Source organism: Nicotiana sylvestris, chromosome 6 (assembly GCF_000393655.2).
Source record: "Nicotiana sylvestris chromosome 6, ASM39365v2, whole genome shotgun sequence".
In the NCBI taxonomy this organism is placed as follows: domain Eukaryota; kingdom Viridiplantae; phylum Streptophyta; class Magnoliopsida; order Solanales; family Solanaceae; genus Nicotiana; species Nicotiana sylvestris.
Window position 1 is genome coordinate 37,233,353 of NC_091062.1, and position 24,948 is coordinate 37,258,300.

The 24,948-nt window shown below is 37.2% G+C and overlaps 1 protein-coding gene across 1 annotated transcript; it reads left to right on the forward strand.

Moving 5' to 3' along the window:
* Window positions 1–21,039: 21,039 nt before the first annotated feature.
* Window positions 21,040–24,492, forward strand: LOC104213573 (ras-related protein Rab11B). Its single transcript, XM_009763106.2, has 2 exons — window positions 21,040–21,465; window positions 23,837–24,492. The coding sequence occupies exons 1-2, from the start codon at window positions 21,242–21,244 to the stop codon at window positions 24,264–24,266; spliced, it is 654 nt and encodes a 217-aa protein (XP_009761408.1). The 5' UTR covers window positions 21,040–21,241; the 3' UTR covers window positions 24,267–24,492.
* The last annotated feature ends 456 nt before the right edge of the window (window positions 24,493–24,948 follow it).

The following is a 24,948-nucleotide window of genomic DNA, read 5'->3' on the forward strand; positions in this document are numbered from 1 at the left end:
AGTAATAAGATCTTAAATTCAGTGACAGTTGAATTTTTACCATTCTTTAGCTATAAAAGGTGCGAGTCTTGTCTTGATACATGAGAATTACTTACTCCTTCCGTCTCTGTATTTTTCTTTTACACGATTCTTAAGAAAACATTAATTAAAAGGTATTTTGGATTATTTTACCCTCATTTATGTCTTAAGATATAATTTTTTTTCATTGAATATTTACTCTATTTATGTGTCATCTTCATCTTCAAGAATAATTACTACTAACAGTAAAGTGAAATAAAATAATTAATTTTTTCTTAAATTTTTAAAATGACAAATAATTTAAAATAACTATTTTTAGAAATCACAAGAAATCACAACAGAATGAAAGAAATAATTAATAGTATAAATAAATTGGAAATCATTATACCATTACTAATTAAGTTCACATTGCTTTTGGTGATTGGATAAATGATCATAGCCAAATTATGTCTCATGTTCAAAATTATTTTATCTCTACATTTATTTCTTCTCACTCACATTCTATCTGGGCTAACCCCCTAAATCCCCAATCCAGATGTAATAAGATAAACCTAGACAATCTAGACACCCCTTCTAGACAATGAAATTAAAAGAGCTGTCTTCTCGTTCAAACCTTTTAAATCTCCTGGTCCAGACGGTTTGCACCCCTTCTTTTTTAAAAAATATTGGTATCACATAGGGCAATCAGTTAGCAATCTTTGTCATGATATTTTTAACAATCAGGAAATCCCTCCGGTAATAAACAAAACTCTTCTCTGCCTCATTCCCAAAATCTATAATGCCAACAACATTAAAAATTTCAGACCTATTGGCTTATGCAATACTATTTACAAACTAATCACCAAGATTCTAGCCAACCGTCTTAAACCTTTCCTAGATCAATTGATCAGTCCATATCAGGCTAGCTTCATGAAAAACAAAAGAGCGTCTGATAATGCTATCATCATCCAGGAATTGATTTCTAAGTTTAACAAACTGAAAGGCAAGCAGGGCCATATGATTCTTAAAATCGACTTAGAAAAGGCTTTTGATCGTTTAGAATGGTCTTTTGTTCGCCACACCCTGGATTACTTTAATTTCCCTCCAAAATTTTCCAATTTATTACTGAGTTGCATTTTAACCAGTAAAATAACAATCTTAGTTAACGGATCTGTTACGAATTACTTTCAACCAAGTAGAGGTATTAGACAAGTATACCCTATCTCCCGTTATATCTTTATCCTCTGCCTAGACATGTTCACTAGATATATAGAACATCAAGTGGACATCAAGAATTGGGACGCTATATCCTTAGGTTATAAATGTCCTAAAATCTCCCACTTATTATTTGCTGACGACCTTACACTAATGGCTAGAGCTAATGCTAAATTTTGTCAAGCTATTAAAAATGGCCTTGACTAGTTTTGTTCTCTATCCGGTCAATGTATCAACACTACAAAGTCAAAACTACTTTTCTCCAAAAATTGCAACCATACTCTTATCCGACATTACCACTATTTTAGGAATTAAGAGAAGTAACAGTTTGACTCTTACCTAGGTTTTTCTTTCTTACACCATAGCCCAAAACCTAGGGAATATCAATTCCTTATTGATAAGATGAGAACTAAACTTGCCTCATGGAAAATGAATTTCTTTAATTTGCCAGGAAGAACAACCCTTGCAGCTTCATGCCTTAATTCCATCCCAAACCATTACATGCAATACACCCTCCTCCCCAAGAAAAAACCCTAAAAGAGCTTGATAAAGTCCAAAGGGACTTCATATGGGGTAGCACAAGAGAGAAAAGAAAAATTCACATGGTGAACTGGCCTACCATATGCCAACCTAAACCATACGGTGGCTTAGGCATCCACAAGGCTCTTAATAAAAATCTATGCACTCTAGCTAGCTTAAGTTGGAGACTTCTCACAAATGCATTAACTCCTTGGGCAAAGCTTATCATCTCTTACTATTGTAATAGTTCCTCTATGAATAGATCCTCCTTCACTTGGAAAAGCATTTGCAAAGGGTGGGAAATTTGCTCCAATGGCATCTTATGGTCCCCCCACTTTCAATCCAATCTTAACTTATGGGAGACCAATTGGATCCCAAATTTTGGTAATCTAAGGAATCATGTAATAGGCCCCCTTCCTCCAAGGATATTTCAACAAAATACAGAGATATCTTTGATGGTTCCAATTGGAATTTAGACTGCTTAACCCTCTCTCTTCCTCCGGACTTACTAGCTAATATCACTAAAATAAAAGTTCGTCTTAAGGGTCCCTCAATTGACTTACCTATTTGGTCACTCACCACTAGGGGGTTTTTACTACCAAGTCTTGTTATACGCTTCTGGAATCTCATAATAACACTTATTTAGACTTCGACTGGATTTGGAAATTGGACTGTCCCAATAAAATCAGATTCTTCGTATGGCAATGCCTTCACAATCGAATCCCTTACAGAAAATACCTTTCACAGATTGGACTAAACATTGAGCCTAACTGTCCCATCTGTAAAAGCCCTTATGAAGAATCAATTGAGCATATCTTCTTAGAATGCAAAGCTGTCAACAAATTTTGGTCCGACCTTCAATGGCACCACCATATTAATCAAAATGGGAAACATTGGCTTACCCAAATAAAGGACCTAAACTTTCCTCTTAATCATGATTTCCTAAAATGGAACACTTACTTTTCCTTCATCATTTGACACATTTGGGTTAACAGAAATAATAATAATCACAATAGCACTACCACCAGATCAATAGTTCTCAAATCATGCAAAGGGCCATATAATTAAATTACTCACAGAAAAAATCTCTATTCACCCTCCCAAATTACCAATAAAAATCAATTGGTTCAAACCTCCTAGGGGTTGGTTCAAACTGAATGTTGATGCCAGTTTTCATAGCTATAACCAAAATTGTGGTTTAGGTGGTATTTTCATAAACGCAAATGGTAGCTGGGTAGTTGGTTTTACAAAACCAACCCATGCAAATGGCTCACTAGTAGTAGAATTGAAAGCTCTACGAGAAGGTCTAAGGACAACAAATGAGTGGAATCTCTGCCCACTTGAAATAGAGCAAGACTGCTTAGAGGTAATCCAGACTTTACAGGAAGGTAATAAATTATTTAATAAAACTGTTAATGATTGCAGGTCCTTAATGCACCAGCAGAGGGTTACTCTCCAACACACTTTCAGGAAGGGGAATATGATTGCTCACCAGCTAACAAAAAGGAGCCTACGAATGGATAGCCAAGTTTTTGGAGCAGCAGGAAGAAATAATGCTCAGAAGACCAGTAAAAAAGTTTTTGTTAAACCACCAATGGATGTAATAGATTTTGTAGAAAGTGAGAGACTAGAAATTACTATCCATGAAAAGTTGTTATGCAATTAAGCTTGTCAATTGTTGGCAAGCTTAGGGAACCAATGCGTCCTTTGTGGTGCATTTTATGTTAATCATATACTAGATGTTCCTTAGTTATTAATATATATATTTCGTGTTTGCTTTTGCTCAAAAAAAAAAAAAGTTCACATTGCTTTTTAGGATAGCGGAGTAAGTTCACGTGGCTACTAAAGTTGGGGCCAAAGATCAATAAGAACTGATTGAATTTCCAAAATAAAACGGAATTCAACGTCCACATGATCACCTGTCACCGACATTGCAACATATTTAATACACCACCCACCCCCATAAGTCAACTAGTCATGAAAATGGATTAATTACACTTGAAGATGAAGGTTCTCTTTTTATTATTATTACTTAAATCGGAAGCTTTGAAATTTTACAGTTGGGTGTTCAAAATTTCTGAAACTATTTTAAAAAATACTAATAATATTTTCTTATGTTTGGTTGTTGGAAATTTTTACGAGGAAAAAGGACTGACTTTACATTTAGGTGAAAATCATTTTTCTCCATAACTATCTCAATATATATATTCTATCTTTAATACTCAATAGTAAAATATTTATGGGATTCCAGTTATTTAGAGTTATAGAACGTAAGGACATCTGATAAAAAAATATACAAGTTGGTGCATTTATTACCTTTTACTCGCTCTGTTCCATTTACTAATCACTTATACAGAAAATAATTTTTGTTTACTTGTTCATATCAATGTTTTAAAAAACGTGGCGTGAGGCGAGGCGTTTTACCTCTGATGAGGTAATGCGTAAACCCTGAGACATGAGGCGTAAGTCCTATAGATCTTTAAATTTTTACTAATTTCAATAATTTTAAGATAGTATAAAATAAAAAATAATTATAAAAATTACATTAAAATTACAAAATTATAACAAATAATCTATTTAAAATATTTATAAATTATAATTCAACTATGAATAATACGAAAAATATGACATATATCATAATATGCAAATTAGCTCCAACGTCGTTACAACTCAAATATAAAAAATAATATGTATTCGATACGAAATCTTATATGTATCTCTTAAGGAATAATGTATCTTGAAATGATTTTGATATTATAATATGATATTTTTCTTAAAATATTCCTTTTATTTAATATGCTTTCTACTTGAAAGAGAATTTATATAAAACGTAATTCACAAATTAAATATGATTCTCTAGCATCATTTATTTTTAAGTTTCAACAAGTTAACAAAGTGACACATAATTCACCATACAATACCAGATAACTAATTATTTATAAATAGTTACTAGCTAATAATGAGCTATTAAATTAATAAGTATTGTATCTCGTAAATGTGAAAAAAAAATATTTAGAAAAATAATTGTAAAAAACATTATGGACTATTATATAGTAAAGACATAACAAAAGTTAATAAATAAATACTTTTTAAATGAAAGATTTATTTAAAAGTAACTATTATAACAGTCTTAATGGATAACGTATAATAATTTTTATTTTAATTATGACATAAAATACTCTCAACTTAATGATTTATGATTAAGAAAAAAATAATTTTAAATAGTCAACGATTTTTTTAAAAAGTAATTTTGATTGAGGATTTACAAAGTCAGTTGCATACAATTGCATAAAGTTCTATTAGGCGAGCCCAGTACGCTGGGCAGGTGACGTGTCTGAGGCGCTAAGCCTCGATGGCTGAGGCGTAAGCCTCACGAAACTAAGCCCCACACATAAGCCCAAGGACGTTTTACGAGTGCTCCGCCCTAGTGCGTTTTACGAGTGCTTTGCCCCGGGGCTAACCTCGTGTTAGTTCCAACTGCCTTTTAAAACAGAGGTTCATATTAACACATCAAGAGAAATTTATTATTTTCTTTTAATATTACTATTAGTATTAAATACCCACATTTTCCAAATTTATTAAAGCCGCAACTTTAACTATTAACAGGGATAGTTCAATAAAAACAGCTTAATAAATGATTTTTTAATTATGAGTGTGCTAAGTAAATAAAGGACTAGTAAAAGAAAGAGGAGAAAATAGGTTCTAGTGTGTAATCCCGAGTAAGAAATAAAGTAGGTCTCATGCTTTAATTTGTAAATCGAGGAAGCATACAAGGAAAACAAAATGTTGTATCACTTGTATAATAGAGTGAATACGTATATCAACTTTAATGGTTGTCTTCCTTTAATTACCAGCTAATGATGTAATTCTTCAGTCTAATAATACGGAATAGATGTCAACAACGTGTGTACTATCTTCGTCTTGACACCAACATGGTAAAATACCAATTAGCGTTTAGGCTTATAAGAGCTAATTAGTTTGTCAATAGAAGGTCTTGATCTTCACTCTGATGAATCACTTTATGTTCGTCACGTAATGATGGGATCTACAAACTTAGTCGAGAAGGAGAGGGTATATAGTTTTCAAGATGTTTCTCGTAGTTTAACCTATGGGTATTTGACATGTTTTTTTGTTTACCTACCAACATTTAGCACATTTACTTACCTGCAGTTAGGGGTAGTTTGGTGGGGTATAAGAATAATGTTGAAGAAGGTGTATTAGTAATATAGGGATTAATAATGCATGGATTAGTAATGCAAGCATTATTTATGTAGAGATTATTTCTTATTTACTGTTCGGTATGGTGTGTTAAAAACTAAAATGCATTATATAATTAGTAAGAAAATTAGTTGTTTACAAAAATGCCCTCCATATTCTTTGGCTTTAAGGGCCTCGGTACCATAAACCAGCATGTAGGGAGTTGCCCCGGTTGATGTGCGAACTATGGTGCGGTACCCTAACAGAGCAAAGGATAACTTCTCGTGCCACTGCTTATGATTCTCTACCATTTTCCTTAGTATCTTCTTAATGTTCTTGTTGGCAGCTTCTACGACTCCATTCATCTGAGGTCTGTAGGCTTTGGAATTCTTGTGCTTGATTTTGAAGGTTTCACATATAGCTTTCATCAGATCACTGTTGAGGTTGGCGGCGTTGTCAGTGATAATGGACTCAGGAACTCCAAATCGGCAGACAATACGATCCTTGACAAAAGCTGCGACGACTTTCTTGGTTACAGCCTTGTAAGATGCAGCTTTTACCCATTTTGTGAAGTAATCAATGACTACCAGAATAAACCGGTGTCCGTTTGAAGCAGTGGGCTTAATCGGACTGCTAACATCCATTCCCCAAGCGGCGAATGGCCAAGGTGAGATTGTTGCATTGAGCTCGTTTGGTGGCACTTTTATCATGTCGGCATGTACTTGACATTGAAAGCATTTGCGGACATACTGAATACAATCCGTCTCCATGGTCATCCAGAAGTAACCTGCCCTGAGTATCTTCTTGGCCAGAACATAACCATTCATATGCGGACCGCAGGTCCCAGCATGCACATCCTCAAGTAGCTTAGAAGCTTCCTTTGCGTCGACACACCTTAGTAAATCCAAATCCGGAGTTCTTCTATACAAGTTCCCTCCACTGTGGAAGAAGTGATTTGACAATCTCCGGAGCGTGCGTTTCTGAATGTGATTTGCGTGCCCCCGATATTCTCCTTTTGATAAGTACTCCTTGATGTCATGGAACCAAGGCTTTCCATCTGCTTCTTCCTCGACATGAGCACAATATGCCAGCTGATTATGGATTCTCACCGGAATGGGATCAATATAGTTCTTATCTGGATGCTGTATCATTGGTGGCAATGTGGCTAATGCGTCGGCGAACTCATTCTGAATTCTGGGCATATGTCGGAATTCTATCTTCGTGAACCTCCTTTTCAATTCCTGTACATGGTGCAGATATGGCAATATCTTGGAATTCTTGGTAGCCCATTCTTCTTGTACCTGGTGCACAAGTAAATCTGAATCACCAATCACCAACAATTCCTGAATGTTCATGTCAACTGCCATGTTGAGCCCTAGTATGCAAGCCTCATATTCTGCCATGTTGTTGGTGCAGGGAAATTTGAGTTTAGCAGATACCGGATAATACTGACCCGTTTCTGATACCAAAGCTGCTCCAGTGCTTACCCCTTTGAAATTTGCGGCTCCGTCAAAGACCATTCTCCAACCGTCGTATGATTCCGTAATTTCTTCTCCCACAAATGATACTTCTTCATCGGGAAAATATGTTTTCAAGGGTTCGTATTCTCCTCCCGCTGAATTTTCAGCGAGGTGATTTGCCAATGCTTGTCCCTTGACTACCTTTTGAGTTACATAGACGATGTCAAACTCACTCAGCAGTATCTGCCATTTAGCCAACTTCCCAGTAGGCATGGGCTTCTGAAATATGTACTTCAGAGGATCCATCCTAGATATGAGGTATGTAGTGTAGGCACAGAAGTAATGTCTCAACTTCTGGGTTGTCCAGGTCAAAGCACAACAAGTGCGTCCGGTAAACACTCCTCGCTGAGGGGCTACACATGAAATTAATGCGTAGTCATCATATCCCCCGTCTACCCTTCCCATCCCCTTATTGACTATGCAAAACGAGTGTTTGGTCACTGATACCTATTGCGTGCTGCTACCCGTCCCTTCTTAATGGTCCTGGAGGGATTTAGGACCTCTACCTACAGGTAGTTCTAGACGTACCCCTAAGGTTTAGAAAGGTGAAACTCTAAGGCGGCAGTCAAAACATTTAGGATTTCCACATAATGAGAGCAATTAAGAGGCTCACAATTTCCTCCTCAAACAAGCATACAAGCAGCACGACTCAAATACAGTTAAGGTCTTTATTACTCAAAGTCCTAAAGCAGGATCTCTAAGTGACTATGCAGAAACAGACCAAACTTTTTATACCCAGAAGTTATAACCTAGTAGTTGTCTAGGGATTCCTTTTTTTTTAAAAAGCTTATTAGAATCAGAAACGATAGAAACAGCTTCAGGAAAATGTAGTTTTTGAAAACGCCCTAAAGCTTGCCTATATGCAGAATATTGCAGAAACAAATAGGTTTTTGAGATAGACTCCTTTAATACCTATAGGCATGATATCTAATGAGATTAAATCAATTTTGAAAGAACTTGTTTCAGGGAATATTTAACACTTACTACGACCAGTTTTAAAAATGAACTAGGCGTAATGAAATTGATTTATTAGGCTAATTAGACTATCAGACAGAATTGCGAGTAGATATCCCTATTGGCATGGTATCTAAGCATATTACTGATTTTAATCGATTTGCAGTAACATACAGGAATACTCGTTAAAACTGAACTGGAGTTGAATCCTATAGGCATGACATCTACTGATTCGAGACATAATTCTTTAGAACCTATAAACATGGTTTCTAGCATGACAAAATGCAGAACCATATAAACATGATTTCTACTTGATGCAAACGAAATTGGAAGTGAAATCCTATAGGCATGATTTCTATTAGGTGAAGCAATCAGATTCAGAAGAGCAAACCTATGAGCATGCTTTCTACTTATGCAAATAGTCAGACTTCAAAAATAAGGTCCTAAGTGCAGGATTTCTACCCATATTACCTTTTAAAGTATGCATCTACCCACATTTTTACTAAATACTCCAAATATCTGTTTACTCCAATGAATAAATTACATAAGTAGAAATAGAAAATCAAGAAGTTATTCTATAGGGAGCCTGTAATTAGGCCCAAGTTTCCCAAAGCCTCCAATGGTCTCACAAGCCTCTTTCCATAGACAAATCAAAGTCTAGGTGCATCAAAGTTCCCTAAGGGTCTCAAGGACCACGGGCAATGCTTACATCTAGACTTAGCAACCAAGAATTGAATCAGTGCAGTGTGGAATGGCAAGCCTCAGTATGCCAGAGTTCAAAGGGCTCCCAAGAGGATCCCAAGGCAGTACACATACTAGAGGGGGCAAAACTTATTGACTAAGAGTAAAGTGAAAGTGCAGGACACAAGTTGAAAAGGCTTGTTAGAGACTGTTTTGAAAGCAATTAGTAAAGCAGCAGAGGTTGTTTGAAAAGAGGTTGGAGTGATAAACAAAGTCAAGCACTTCAAGATAGGATCACACACAGAATCCAAATGAATTCAGTAGTCACACAGGGGTCAAGGGGTTTGGGGATACACAGACATTTGACTACACACACATAACCCCAACAAGAGTCTTAGGACTGGTTTGGACATGCTTAGAAATAGTTGACACTGGCATAATCACAAACCAGACATGGAGAACATAAACACATAGAGGGGGATAGGGATTTGGGAATCATAAGATGGTAAGTACACAATAGGTAATCGACAAGGCATGCTTTGAAACACACATAAGTGAATACATTAACCTAAAGGAAAGGGGGGGGGGGACATAATAACATGCTGATACGGTAACTTAACTACAAGTTTCACAACAGAACCACAAGTAGAAACAGACTAGAAATAAGAGAAACTGAAATAATAAGAGAAGCATATTGTTGTTGAGGCTTTAAATTAAAACTAGGACATACCAGTGAAGAGAGAAGTAAGCAGAATGAAAGAACAAGAGAGCACAAATGATTAGCCTTGGCTTACAGCTGGCTAATAGCAGCAAATAGCACAAGAGAGAGGGGAAAGCAGAGATTTTTAGTAAGAGAGGTAGTTTTAAAAACCAAGTGTTCGTGTTTGTTAATGAAAGACTTAGGGTATTTATAGTCGAAAGTGGGTAGTGAAATGAGGTAAGAATCATAGTAGTATAATAATTGAAGAACTCAGAATCAATCAATTAGAGAATCAAGGAAGTACTCCTTTAAGTTAAGGGAATCAAATCAAACGGGAAGATTCAGTATCATATAAGGCAAGAAGCAGTGTATGACTAAATAAGGAAGGAGTTAAGGTTCAGTAAGCATAGAGTAGTCGATTAGGACTGAATTCATAAAACCTTAATTAAGGACACAACTCAGTAGAAATAAAGTATCATAGCAAATATGGTAATGAAATTAGTCAGCTTAAACAGACGGGGTGAAGCTTTTAGGGCTTTAGAAAAGAAAATCTTTCAATCACCATCAATTAAGGAAATCAGAATCAATCAAGAGGGAGTCATGATTCTGTATTTTCAACATATAAATAGAGAAGATCAAACAAACGTAGCAAACAAGCAAGATCAGCTATATTGACAGAAAGAAGCAAGAGATGAACAAGTAAAAATGAGCATAGTCATACAGAAGTGACATGAGTAGGGTAAGGATTCAGTAAAACACATTCAAAGAATGGTAACCACGGAAGAATAACAAGAGTCAAGTAAACAGGCTAACACACAGAACCAAAGCAAAGAAAAATCTTAGAAATTAGAGCTTTTGATATAGGCGAATTAAAAAGCAGTAAGAACGTAAGGTCAGTCAAGGAAAGCGGTTTAATCATAAAGAAAATCGGTTAAAACAAGTGTAGAAAGAACTCCGAGAAAACCCTAATTTTTTAAAGAAAGTAAAAACGGTTTAAAGTTGAGGATCTTTCAGAAGAAGTTCGAGAATAGTGCAAATCATAGGAAGAAACAGACTTAAAGCATTAAAAATAACACAGATCTAAGAGATTCAAACGAGAGTTAGGGTTTCAAAAGGGAAACCCAAATAGAACGAAAGAACCTGTTGTAAACTTCACTGACCATAACATATAAGGTGTGATTTTTCCCAAAATCATACCGGAGAAGCCATGAGTAATAGAAACAGAAATTCTAGATCCAAATCGGCATGGCCCAGGACCCTTGAAGGCCTTAGAGATGATGAGCAAGGCGATGGAGTGACCATTGGAGGCTTGTGATTGAAAGGTAGTCGCCGGAGATGACCGAAGAAGGAGGCGACAGTTGAAAAGTGATTAGGGTTAGGTTGAGAGAGATGAGAGCATCTGAAGGCGGCGAGTTTAGAAAATTGATTAGGGTTATGGGGTTTTTAGGATTAAAAAAGGAAAGAACAAAGGAGGGCCGTTGATCTTTTAGATCAACTGCCAGGATCTGATAGGTTTGGGTGGGGTAGGAAATGTTTGGGGCCTGGTCGGGGTTTTTAATAGGATATTGGGTTGGGGAGGGGTCCGAATTAGGCTAAAATTGAAAGCAAAATTTGGCTATTATTTAAATAGCCAATTTTCCCTATTTTAATTTATAAAAAATAATAGGTAATTTCTGGAAAATAATTTAAGGTGCCAAAATGATTTAAAATACATAATTAACATTTTAAAAAGATAGGGACCAATTTTACCCATATAAGATATAATTATACACTAAATGGGCTAACATTGCAATTATATGCAATTTAGCTTAAAAATACTAAATGTAATTATAAAAATGCATAAAAATTATATTAGCCGTATTTTGGCATAAGTATAGAAATTAAATAAATAAATTATCACAACAATAATTTTATAAATGATTATTGAGGATTTTATGAATAAAAGGGGAGAAAATAAATCAATTTAAACCTTTCAAATTATGAGAAAAATAATAAAAATTTTGTGCACGCTTATATATGCATATACATGCTATTTTGAAGGTATTTATACATATTTAAAATATATAGGAAAATATTGGGTATCAACATACCACACAAGGGCCCGGTAGCCTCACACCGCACATCACTCCATACCCGGCCTTGTAGAGGAGTCGACCGTACCCAGTCTCAGTAGAACTTGGCATAACCGGACTCAAGAGGACTTGGTAACTTCACTTCACACATCATCATACTCGGTCACACAAGGGCTCGATAATGTCCCATATCATATCTTATCATACCCAATTGATCAGTTGTTGCACTATAGGTGTCGTACCCGACCGTCTATAGCGCGGCTCGGTAAAGTAAAATGAATAGATATAATTTAGACTTCAAAAGAAATTCTACCAGCAAGAACATGCAAGAACAAGATAACATCATTGAGAGGGCTTAGAACTACCAAACCTTACAGTACAGGAATCATTTAGAATGAAGAAGTGACTTACACTAACTCATGCCAAGAAAGGAGGTTGTCCTACATACCTTGTTTGAAGAATTAACTATGTTTCTATGGTGGTTAACTTTGCCCTTATCGAATCTTCAGAATTTAACACCACCAGATGACAGATATTACTGCAATGATTTCTCAGTTTTCTCAAGCTAAATCTTAACAAAACCGTCTTCTGATTTAATTTAAGCTATTTTGAATCTTTAAAGGTGATGTGAGAGTGTTTTTGGTGAAGTATGGTGAGTGGTACTCCTGAAAAATGAAGGGGAATGAGTCTTACTGCATTTTATATATATACCAAGCATTGGAGTCTCCGTCGAGTCCTCATGCAAAATGGATCGCCCCGCTTAGGTTGTCGTGCCCGGTGAGACAGTTGGCGAAATCTGGTCACAAGCAGTTGCCTCTTCCCCCAAGTAACGCATCGCCATATGATTGGTTATGCTTAAAGCCTTTATAGTTCCTTCAACTTCATATGTGAGGTGTAACAACAATCCCCCCCTTGGAACATTCGTCCTCGAATGTTGAATCATGGCCCATCACGATGGACTCATTGTTGCCTTCCGTAGTGTGGAATAGATAGAGGTACCTAGATTTCATATCTTCTTCAGCTTCCCACATCATTTCTTCCTTGCTTTTGTTCCTCCAAAGTACCTTAACCGAAGCCACATCTTTAGTTTGCAACTTACGAACTTGACGGTCTAAGATAGCCACCGGAATTTCTTCATTGGATAGGTCTTCTATGACTTGAATATCTTCAACTGGGGTAATACGGGATGGATCACATAAACATTTGCCGAGCATAGACATGTGGAACACCGAATACACTTCCTCCAACTCCGGGGGCAACTCAAGCTTATAAGCCTCCTAGCTGTCCTTCTGAATAATTTGGTATGGCCCAACATATCAAGGGTTGAGTTTGCCTCTTTTATCAAACCTCATCACGCCTTTCATCAGTGACACCTTTAGGAATACCTAGTCTCCCATCGCGAACTTCAACTATCGTCGCTGGTTATTTGAGTAAGATGTTTGCCTGCTTTGGGAGGTCAATAATCGATCTTAAATTATTTTTACTTTTTCCACAGCTCGTTGCACCAACTCAGGGCCTAGTAACTTTGTTTCACCCGCCTTGAATCAGCTGATAGGAGATCTACACTTCGGTCCACAAAGAGCCTCATATGGTGCCATTTGAATACTAGCAAGATAACTGTTGTTGTAGGCAAATTCAATGGGTGGTAGATGATCTTCCTAGTTCCCCTTGAAATATAAAATACAGGCTCATAACATGTCCTCGAGCATTTGAATGGTGCACTTGACTTGACCTTCTGTTTGTGGATGGAAAGATATGTTAAGGTTGATCTTGGTGCCGAATCATTTTTTATGATCTCTAGAAGTTAGTCGTGAACTGAGAACCTCTGTCAGATATGATAGAAAATGGAACCCCATGAAGTCAAACTACTCCTTAGTGTATAGCTTGGCATAATCTTCAGCTGGGAGGGTAGTCTTAATTGGCAAAAAGTGAGCTGACTTGGTAAGGCAATCCACGATGACCCAAATGGAATCAGATCTTTGGCATGATCGGGGCAATTCGGTAACGAAGTCCATATTGATTACTTCCCATTTCCAGATTGGAATCTCCATGTTTTGCAGCAACACTCCCACTTTCTGGTGCTCAACCTTAACTTGTTGGAAATTTGGACATCGAGCAACGTATCCGGCACTGTCCCTCTTTATGCCATTCCACCAGTATAGCTGTCGAAGATTGTAGTACATCTTGGTTGACCCCCGGATGAATGGAATACCATGATTGGTGAATATCCGTCATGATCTTCTCTCAGAGTCCCTCGATATCAGATACACATAGTCGATCCTTGTATCTAAGGACCCTATCTCTGGATAACTTGAACACTTACTTCTTTTAAAAGGGGATGCTCCCTCTTATCTTCACCAAGGTTGGGTCATCAAATTTCCATGCCTTTACTTCGGCTACTAACAAGGACTCGGATGCATTCCGTATTGTGGCTCTTCTGTCATTGGTTTGTACACTTAGGTTTGCCAACCGGTGCAAGTCTTTAGTTATTTCTAACTTATGATTTTCCACATATCGTGACTGCCCATGGATTTCCGACTTAACGCATATGCTACTATGTTTGCCTTCTCGGGGTGGGATAAAATATCTACATCATAGTCTTTTAACAACTCGAGCCACCTCCGTTGCCTCAAATTCAACTCTTTTTGCTTGAATATGTACTATAAGCTCTTGTGATCGGTGAATATGTCAACATGAACTCCATATAGATAGTGGCACCATACCTTTAGAGCGAAAATGATAGCTGCTAGTTCCATATCATGGGTTGGATAATTTTGCTCATGTTTCTTCAGCTGCCTTGAAGCATATGCAATAATTTTCCTATGTTGCATCAGTACGCTACCTAAGCCCACTCTAGAGGCATCACAATATATGATGTACCCCTAGGGTCCTTCAGGAAGAGTCAACACTAGTGTCATGATTAACCTATCCTTTAACTCTTGGAAGCTCTTCTCACAACCATCAGTCCACTAGAATTTTGCTGCCTTATCCGTCAACTTCGTCAGTGGAGCAGTTATGGATGAGAAATTCTCCACAAACCTTCGGTAGTAACCGACCAAGCTTAGGAAGTTGCCTACCTTAGTAGGGGTTGTGGGCCTTGGCTAATTCTTAAATGCTTCAACCTTTTGACTATACACCTTAATATCCTCGCTGGACATTATGTGCCCAAGAAAGGCACTGAGTCCAACCAGAACTCGCACTTGGAAAACTTGGCGTATAATTTGTGATCCCAGAGTGCGTGTATGACCCTTCGTAAGTTCTCTGTGTGATCTGATTCCGATCGAGAATACACTAGAATATTATCTATGAATACGATAACAAAAAATCCAAAAATATCTTGAATACCCGATTTATCAGATCCATAAAAGTAGTTAGTGTGTTGGTTAGGCCAAATGACATGACTATGAACTCATAATGGCCATATATGGTCCGAAAGGCTATTTTAAGAACCTTTTTTTCCTTGATCCTTAGCTGATGATACCCAGATCTGAGGCCGATCTTTGAAAAATACATAGTGTCTTGCAATTGATCAATCAAATCATGGATCCTTGGAAGGTGATACTTGTTCTTGATGGTCACCTTATTCAGTTGTCGATAATCAATACACATCCTTAACGAACCTTCTTTCTTTCGAACAAATAACACTGGGGCTTCCCACGGGGAAGCACTGGGTCGATTGAAGCCTTTATCAAGGAGGTCCTTCAACTGCTCTTTTAATGCCTTCAGCTCTGCAGAAGTTATCCGGTATGGAGAAATAGATATCGGCTGCGTATCGGGTAGCGCATCGATGGCAAACTCAATCTCCCTCTCGGGTGGGATAATTGGGAGCTCATCCGAGAATACATCGAGAAATTCACTGACGAATGGAACCGACTAATGAGTGGGAGGCTTCGCCTCCACATATTTCACCCACACCAAATGATAGAAACATCCCATCGTGATCATCTTTCAAGTCTTTAGGTAAGAAATAAAGTTCTTTTTTGGTGCTGCAACGTCGCCCTTCCATTCGACAACGGGCTTTCTCAGAAAGTTAAAATAAACCAGCCAATCCATTCCCATAATAACATCGAATTCTATCATTTCTAATTTACTCAAATCAGCCAAGGTATGGTGATCATGAATAATCACATCGCAACCTCGATACACCCGTCTAACTGTCACAGACTCGACCACAGGCGTGGATACCTCAAAGGATTACCGTAGCAATTTAGGTACTTTACAATAATTACCAGCAACAAATAGAGTAATATACGTCAGGGTAGAACCTAGATCTATCAAATCATACACATTAATAGAAAACACAAATAGTATACCTGTAACTACGTTTGGAGAAGACTCCAAATTCTAGCCTAACAACGCATAGATACAATTCTGTTGTTGCCCACCTGGGCTAGACATTGGCATTCCACCTCTACCTCTACATCTTCCCATTGGCGGCTACATACCTTTGCTTACGAGAACGGGCTTTCGATGAAGAAACTATTGTGGATCCCGTTGGGGGTATTATGCCACCCACATTTCTCGTTGGGCAGAAGCACATAATATGATCAGGCTGCCCATAAGAGTAGCATAAATCTGAACATTGGCGTCAATTCCCGAAATAATTTCTACCTCATTAGCCACAATGGGGAACCGAGGGCCTCATCTTACTTGGGTCCCTACTGTATTGTGAGCTCTGCCCTCTAGGAATTTGACCCTAATCAGAATAGGTGATCCAATCACAATGTCGACCCTAGAAATATGACGTCGCACTAGCCACCATATGAGAAGGATGCGGGGAAAACAGAGTCCTAAACTCACCTCGTGACTTTCCCATATCACCTGTAGACCAGGATCCCTTATGTTGGCTCCGATCATGCTTTTAGGCAGCTCGCTTTGCCTTTTTTGATCCTCTAAGCTCTGCGCATACGTTGCAAAAATGCAGGGTAAGACTGCGTATGATAGATCCTTGTGGTCCGTCCCTTTCCCATATCCCGCGCATAGCGGGAGCTTAGTACACCGGGCTACCCTTTTAAGCTCTGAGCATAGGCTTGTATACGAGCAATGTCCATGTTTGGACTTAGATAAGCAGTGGTGCATTCATTAATCACATGTGATCCCAACCCACCCACAAATCGATGTACTTTGTCACTCATCTCTGTGGCAATCAAAGAAGCATACTTGTCCAAGGAGTTAAATTACATGTTACACTCCCGAACACTCATGTTACTCTATTCAAACCGTAAGAATCTATCTTGCTTAGCTCGGCGGAGCTCAATGGGCAAATACTGCTACAAAAAGGCTTCGATAAAAATCATTCCAACATACTGCTGGGGCAAGAGGTCCCTTAGACTGTTCCCAAGTCTCATACCACACTACAGCTATATCTCTCAACCTATAAGAGGCAAGTTCCACAGACTCAGTATCAGTGGAATGCATCACTCATAAATTCTATAGCATTTGATCCAAAAGGTTTTGAGGATTTTTGCTTGGACCTGTTCCTGTGAATACCGGGGGTCCAAATTTATGAAATCTCGAACTCTTGTACCGGCTATTTTATCTGAAATGGCAGGGGACTGACATTGGGCCTGAGAGGCTACCAAACGAGTTAACAATTGTACTGCACTCCTCATGTCTGAATCTTGGTCAGTAGAAACTAGAGAAGGAATAGAAGGTATATTATCTTCTCTATGTCGTTCTTGGGTGGTGGTGTTGTCCCCGAAGCCTGAGTTCCAGCCTCATCTTAAAGTCCATGTTGACCTATAATGTGCAGGTGGCACTTGACTGGTACCTTCTCCTGCTTCTTCATTCAATCTCTGCATAATTTCCTGATGTCACATGGTAGGCATCGCTATAAATATAAATAAGAGTAGAATTAGAAGCGAATATTTATGTCTTCAGCTCTATCGCACGATCTAGATAAGAAAGAAGGGTGTTTATCCTATATATCCTGTAGCCTCCTACTTATAATTATGGTGCACAACATACCCATAAAAAAGACTCTACTAGAAATATCTTACAGACTTCCCAGGACACGACCTACACTGATACCAAGTTTGTCATACCCCAACATTGGGAGGTGCGACTGGCACTTGCCACCCAAAGGCTCGTGAGAACTGACGTCTGTTCTTGCATTCTTTTTGCACATAAAACTGAGCCATTGGGGCCTTCAGATAATAATACCTAATGACACCAGAATTAATATGTGTGCAACTTATTAACAAAAGAAACATTGGTATTTTATACATGACCATCACTGCCACCAACATCGTCATACCCGACCATTACATGCAACCAATACTAACACTAGTTTGCAAGCCTCTAAGAGTACCAAAAGGGATATACATATTACACACTTGGTCGGGACAGAGCCCACCATAGCTAGAACTGGAATATGTGCCTCAATACCTAAAGACTTCTGAACCTCCACTTCGAACGCAACGGCCAATCAGCTGGAATAACACCTAACTCGGAAAGGGGATCATCGAGTCTATTTGTACATGTGAACATGAACGCAATGTCCAAAAGAGAAAGGCTTCAGTACAGATAATATACTGAGTATGTAGGACTAAGAAAGTATATATAAATTAAGGACAAATCATAGCATAGGATATATAAGTACTTGATTTCAACCTGGTTACCGAAGACAAGCTACTGGGGCGTAAACTAGGGAAGTTACAAACCATGAATCATGAATGTATGCAAGCTTTTGTAAAAATCCAGCCACTCATTGGGGTCATGCATTACCTATAATTAATGTGTGTGTGTGTATATATATATATATATATATATATATCTTCAGCCACTCTTTGGGGCATATTTTATCACTTCATACTCGGCATCATAGTGGACTTGGTCATACCCGGCCACACAAGGGCTAGGTGGCCTCACACCAAACATCACTCCATACCCGACCTCGTACAGGACTCGATCGTACCCAATCTCAGAAGAACTCGGTGTAACTGACCTCAAGAGGACTCGGTAACCTCATTTCACACATTGTCGTACTCGGTCGCACAAGGGCTCGGTAATATCTCATATTATATCTCATCATATCCAACTGATATGTATGCATGTATGCATGCATGCATGTATGTATGTATGTATGTATGTATGTATGTATGTATGTATGTATGTATGTATGTATGTATGTATGTATGTATGTATGTATGTATGTATGTATGTATGTATGTATGTATGTATGTATGTATGTATGTATGTATGTATGCATGTATGCATGTATGCATGTATGTATGCATACATGCATGCATGTATGTATGTATGTATATATGTATATATGTATGTATGTATGTATGTATGTATGTATGTATGTATGTATGTATGCATGTATGCACGTATGTACGCACGCACGCACGCACGTACGCACGTACGCACGTACGTATGTATGTATGTATGTATGTATGTATGTATGTATGTATGTATGTATGTATGTATGTATGTATGTATGTATGTATGTATGTATGTATGTGTATGTGTATGTGTATGTGTGCGCGCGCACGATGCAATAGCATCTTCAAGAGATAACAAGTTTAAACTCAGAATACAATATACTCTCCGGCTACAAGATACCAACTAGAAACAATTTAGACTTTGAAAGAAATGCTACCAGCAAGAACACGCAAGAACAAAATAATATCATTGAGAGGGTTTAGAACTACCAAACCTTACAGTACAAGAATCATTTAGAATGGAGGAGATACATACATTAACTCATGCCAAGAAAGGAGGTTGTCCTACATACCTTGTTTGAAGAATTAACTACACTTTTATGGTGGTTAACTTTGCACTTATCGAATCTTCAGAATTTAACACCACCAGATGACAGATGTTACAACAACGATTTCTTAGTTTCCTCAAGCTAAATCTTAACAAAACCATCTTCTGATTTAGTTTAGGCTATTTTGAATCTTTAAAGGAGATGTGTGAGCATTTTTGGTGAATTATGGTGAGTGGTACTCCTGAAAAATTAAAGGGAATGAGTCTTGCTGCTTTTTTATATGTATACCAAACATTAGAATCTCCGTCGGGTCCTCGTGCAAAATGGGCCACCCCGTTTAGGCTGTCTTGCCCAGTGAGACAGCTGGTGAAATCTGGTCGCAAGCAGTTGCCTTTTTCGCCTGGTAACGCGTCGCTATTTGATTGGCTGCGCTTAAACCCCTTATAGTTCCTTCAACTTCATATGTAGGGCGTAACATTTTTGTCTTTAACTATGCTAGTGCATGCATTAATAGCCTTGGTATTGCTAATACTATAATTTGCTATGATTTAGTTATACATAGGATAATACCAAATATATTGTATAACCAATACTTGTATTAGTAATACATCGATTGAAAAAGTGTACCAAACAAGGAAATAGTAATACTAAAAGCTAATGCGTGCATTATTTTCTCTAATGTATCCTACCAAAGGACCCCTTGGTTTTCAAAATAACTTGATTGTTTAAATTTTTTTTTTTAAAAAAACTTAAACTTTTAACATTTACATTACCTACATTAATTGGTGTAGTTTAATCAGTTGTAGGCTTCTAGCTATTTGAGTTACCTTATTTTGCATGTTATCATTTAACAATGCACGCACTACTATAAATATTTGTAACTAGTTTTTCGAATAATTTGGAAGTATAAAAAAACATTTACACTTTATTATATAACCTTAAACTCATTTAATGTTAAAGAGTTTATAGGCGTTTGGACATGAATTTGGTGATAATAGAAAAAAAATAGTGTTTAAAATTAAGTTGAAAAAGGATATTTGAAATTTTAAAGCCTGTTAGATTTGGCAATTTATATATATAGTATTAGCAGGAGATGAGTTTATACGAGAGAAATTGATATATTCAGTTCAAGGGACTGAGACGTAGTTGTTGACTTTAACTGACTAAACATATTCCATTTTCACTACTTTAACAAGTTTTCAACTTTACTCTGAACCATACTCCTTTCCACTTTACTCAGATAACATATTTTGTTTATTGAGAGTTAAACTGTATGAAGTTTAATTAATATTTTAAAATATATTTTTTATAATATTAATGTGAGAAAAATTATAACCTATAATACTTTTTGTATAATCTTTTAAAATTTAAATTTAAATTTTAAAATATTAAATTGAACTAATCTAATTTAGCTTCTAAATTTTAGCACTTTAAACTTAAAAACTCAAACTCAACTCTCCCTTTCCTGTGTCTGACACAAGTCACAATTCTCAAATGAATCATTTATTACCAGCTACCTTGTTCGTAGGAGCAGCAGCTCCAGCTTTTTAAACTTCAACTTTCTTCAACTCTCAACTCTCTCTCTCTCCTCTCTCTCTCTCTCTCTCACACAGTACACCCACATAATCCGTAATTGTATTTATACTGCAATTAAGAGATTAACATATAAATGGCAGGTGGGTACAGAGCAGAGGATGACTACGATTATCTGTTCAAGTTGGTTCTAATTGGGGATTCTGGTGTCGGCAAATCTAATCTGCTTTCTCGATTTTCGCGAAATGAGTTCAATCTTGAATCTAAGTCTACTATTGGCGTTGAATTCGCTACCCGTAGCATTCGGGTCGATGATAAGATCGTTAAGGCCCAGATTTGGGACACTGCTGGCCAAGAAAGGTCCCTTCTTTTTCTTCTCATTTTCATCTAATTTCACTGATGTAGCATGCTAGTCATGTGATAACGATTTGGCCTTAGTAACAAACAGCATGCTAGGATTTATTGACTGCAAATATTAGTTTTAATCTAGCACCCGAGGGTGTGCCCTAGCGGTCAAATTAATCCAAACACCAGGTAATTTCTTCCCGTTTGCCCAAGCGGCGGGTAGGGCGAAGTTACCTGATAGCTGTGAGCCTGTGCTGGTGGAAGGAAGCAGGTACCTGGTGGAATTGTCGAGCTACGGGTAAGCTGTTCCGGGCACCACCGTTATAAAGACGAAATTAGATTGAATCGTGTTTTCGAGCCCTGTGTCCTATGGACTAAGCCTGATATTTTAGTGGAGAAGGATCCTATTATCCTTAGTTTTGAAGGTTGTGGTTGGTCCTTAGGAAAAATTTAGGTTGAATCCCGTTTGATCTATGAACAGTGGTAATCCCATTTTATAAGTAAGGCCAATTAACTGATCTCATTCACTTGAATTTTGTATAAAGTCGCTAATTTGACTTTCTAAGGTGGGTTTGTTCAGATTTTGTATAAATTTGAAATACTTGGTGGGCGTTTGTACATAAGAATTGTAAAATTTTTAAAAAAAAGTGAATTTTTTTTTTCAAGTGAAGATGGCATTTGAAAATTAGAGTTGTGTTTGGACATGAATATAAGTTTGGGTTATTTTTGAATTTTTGTGAGTGATCTAAGCGAAAATTTTGAAAAACAGTTTTTTTTGGAGTTTTTCAAATTTTTGAAAAATTCCAAAATTTATCTTCAAGCAAAAATTAAAATTTTTATGGCCAAACACTGATTTCGGAAAAAAGTAAAAAAAATTCGAAAAAAGTGAAAAAATTCTTATGTCCAACGGGCTTAGTTTGTAGAGTTCCAAAAAGAAAAAAATAAAGTTAGTACCTTTTTTGAGTTATTGCAAGATTTGAATACTTGGTAGTTCCACAGCTAAGAGAGGAAATTTTGAAATTCAATTGGAGATATATAGAAGCTAGAGTGCCTCTTAAGGAAAAACCCACATTACTTAGTCTGTTCTCGTCTAGATTTTTTCCTTCTTTTACAGGGTCCTTATTTTTTGTCTTTTGATAACCAAGAATTCCCCGAGAGCGTGTTCGAAACTCGGTGGATAATTGGACCACTCCTCTATCTTCTCCACTTAAATATCAGGCTTTTACAAGGTTCTTTTCCTTGAGATTTGATTCTTTTTCCTTGCCCTCTCTTTGTGGTGCCTTGTTTTTGTGTGTATAATATCTAAGGAGGTTGTGAAGGATAGGATTGCACAGTCTTGCCGGTGGTACTATAGAGTTGCTTTTGGTAGTTAGCTAGCAAGTATACAACTTATTAGGGATAGACTTTTCCTCTGGGTCAATGCCTCCAGTTAGTCACTATGGGTTTCTTTTAGGCAGCGGCAAATGAAGTTGCGTACTAAGTCATCACTGGTTGACCTGAATTTACTTTTGACTTCTTTTACTTATTTTTCTTCTACCATGGTAAATTAGGCGTGGGAATAGTGACATCTGCACGGTGAACTTCCATACAGGCATGATGCTTCTTTATCACAAAGGCTAATTTTTTTTTTTAGGTTTTAAGGTATCAAATATGGATATTATCTTATCTCTAAGTAAAAAAAGAAGCACTTCAAGTATGGATAACTAAAGAATGGAGCAAATTTAGCTGGTTGTCACCGTTATGTTTCTAGCAGGCTAGCTGGAACAGTTGGTCTTTGCATTTATGGTTACTAGTCTATATTCTCCTAGCTAACATCATCTCATTTAATTGTTAATTGACTTTTGCGAGAAACATTCCTTCTTTTTTAAAGAATTGGTACCATTTGCACTTTATCTCTCATGGCAGTTGACTGTTACCTACTTCAGCAGCTTAGCTGTTACAGTTAATCTCCTCATAATGCCATTTTGAAGTGGTGGTTCACTGTTGGGAAGTTACGCCTAGATGCTAGACTAAAGATGTTTTTACATGTATGAAGATGAGCTTTGTTCATGTGCTTGAAATAGTTAACTGCCATCCTGAAAGAAGAGAAGAGGCATTTATCCTAAGAATTTTGTTGTGATTCTCTTAGGTTAACCTTATCTTGCTTGCTTTCCTTCTTTGTTTTTTTATTGTTTAACCTGCAACTTTCTTCTGCCAGCTAGCCTAATTCCTGATACGTTCATTTTAGGGTTTGATTTAAAGTATGAAAATTTATGATTGAACTCTGTTCAACTCGGCTCAATCTTTGGTTTGGACTCTGTTCTGTTCTCTTTGGTATGGTTAGATTGACATCTTATTAGATTAGTGGAGGCTAATTAGAACTTCCTTTTCCTGTTTCGGGCAACAGGTACCGTGCAATTACAAGTGCATATTACAGAGGGGCTGTTGGTGCATTAGTAGTGTATGATATCACTCGACATGTCACATTTGAAAATGTGGAGAGATGGTTAAAAGAGCTTCGAGACCATACGGACCAAAATATTGTCATAATGCTTGTTGGGAACAAGGCTGACTTACGCCATTTGCGTGCTGTCTCGACAGAGGATGCCAAGGCATTTGCTGAAAGAGAGAGTACCTTCTTTATGGAGACTTCAGCACTCGAATCCTTGAATGTTGAGAATGCCTTTACTGAAGTATTGACCGAGATATACAAGGTGGTCTGTCGTAAAGCGCTAGAAGTTGGGGATGATCCTGCTGCCTTGCCAAAGGGGCAAACTATAAATGTTGGCAAGGATGATGTTTCAGCTGTGAAAAAAGTTGGTTGCTGTTCTGTCTAAGCGAAAGATTAAGAAATCAGTGAGTAATAACTGCGATTTTGTGCCTATACTTCCAAATGCTTACTGCAACCAGCAAATGCTCCTTCTTAGCTGCATTCAGTTTTGAATCTCTTAGGAAATGTAGCATTATGTTCATCCTTATCCGCAGGATGATGTCTTACTTTATTCGACATCTTGTATTGTTTCATTAACTTACCTTTAGTTTGTACACTACTTTGTTTTGGTCTTTGGCTTCTTGCATCTTGCATCTTTTTCATACAATTCATGGCACTGTTGCTAAAGAGATTTCTACATGCTAATGTAGGACATGTTGAAGGGCACCTAAAACCCTTTGCAGAGAGATTTTCTGAAGAAGTAATATTTCTTGGATTATTTATAATTAGTTGCCATGTTATCTTACAGGAGAAAAGAATTTTGATGCAGTATTAGTTGAGGCTGGGAAAAGGACAACATTTGTATTGTTTTTTGAGAAGTAAATCAAGGCTATTATCATGTATAAATCATATAGGGAAAAACTAAGTCAGTCCTGGACTTTACAAACAGATATCACATCCATATACAAATACTACTAAGTAGATTAGTATTGTTGGGCTTAAATTTGGCAGAAACTTCTATGTTTACCGAAGCTGTACAAATCAAGTAATTAGCCACGCTACACTTGTAAAGTGACATTAGCTTGCAG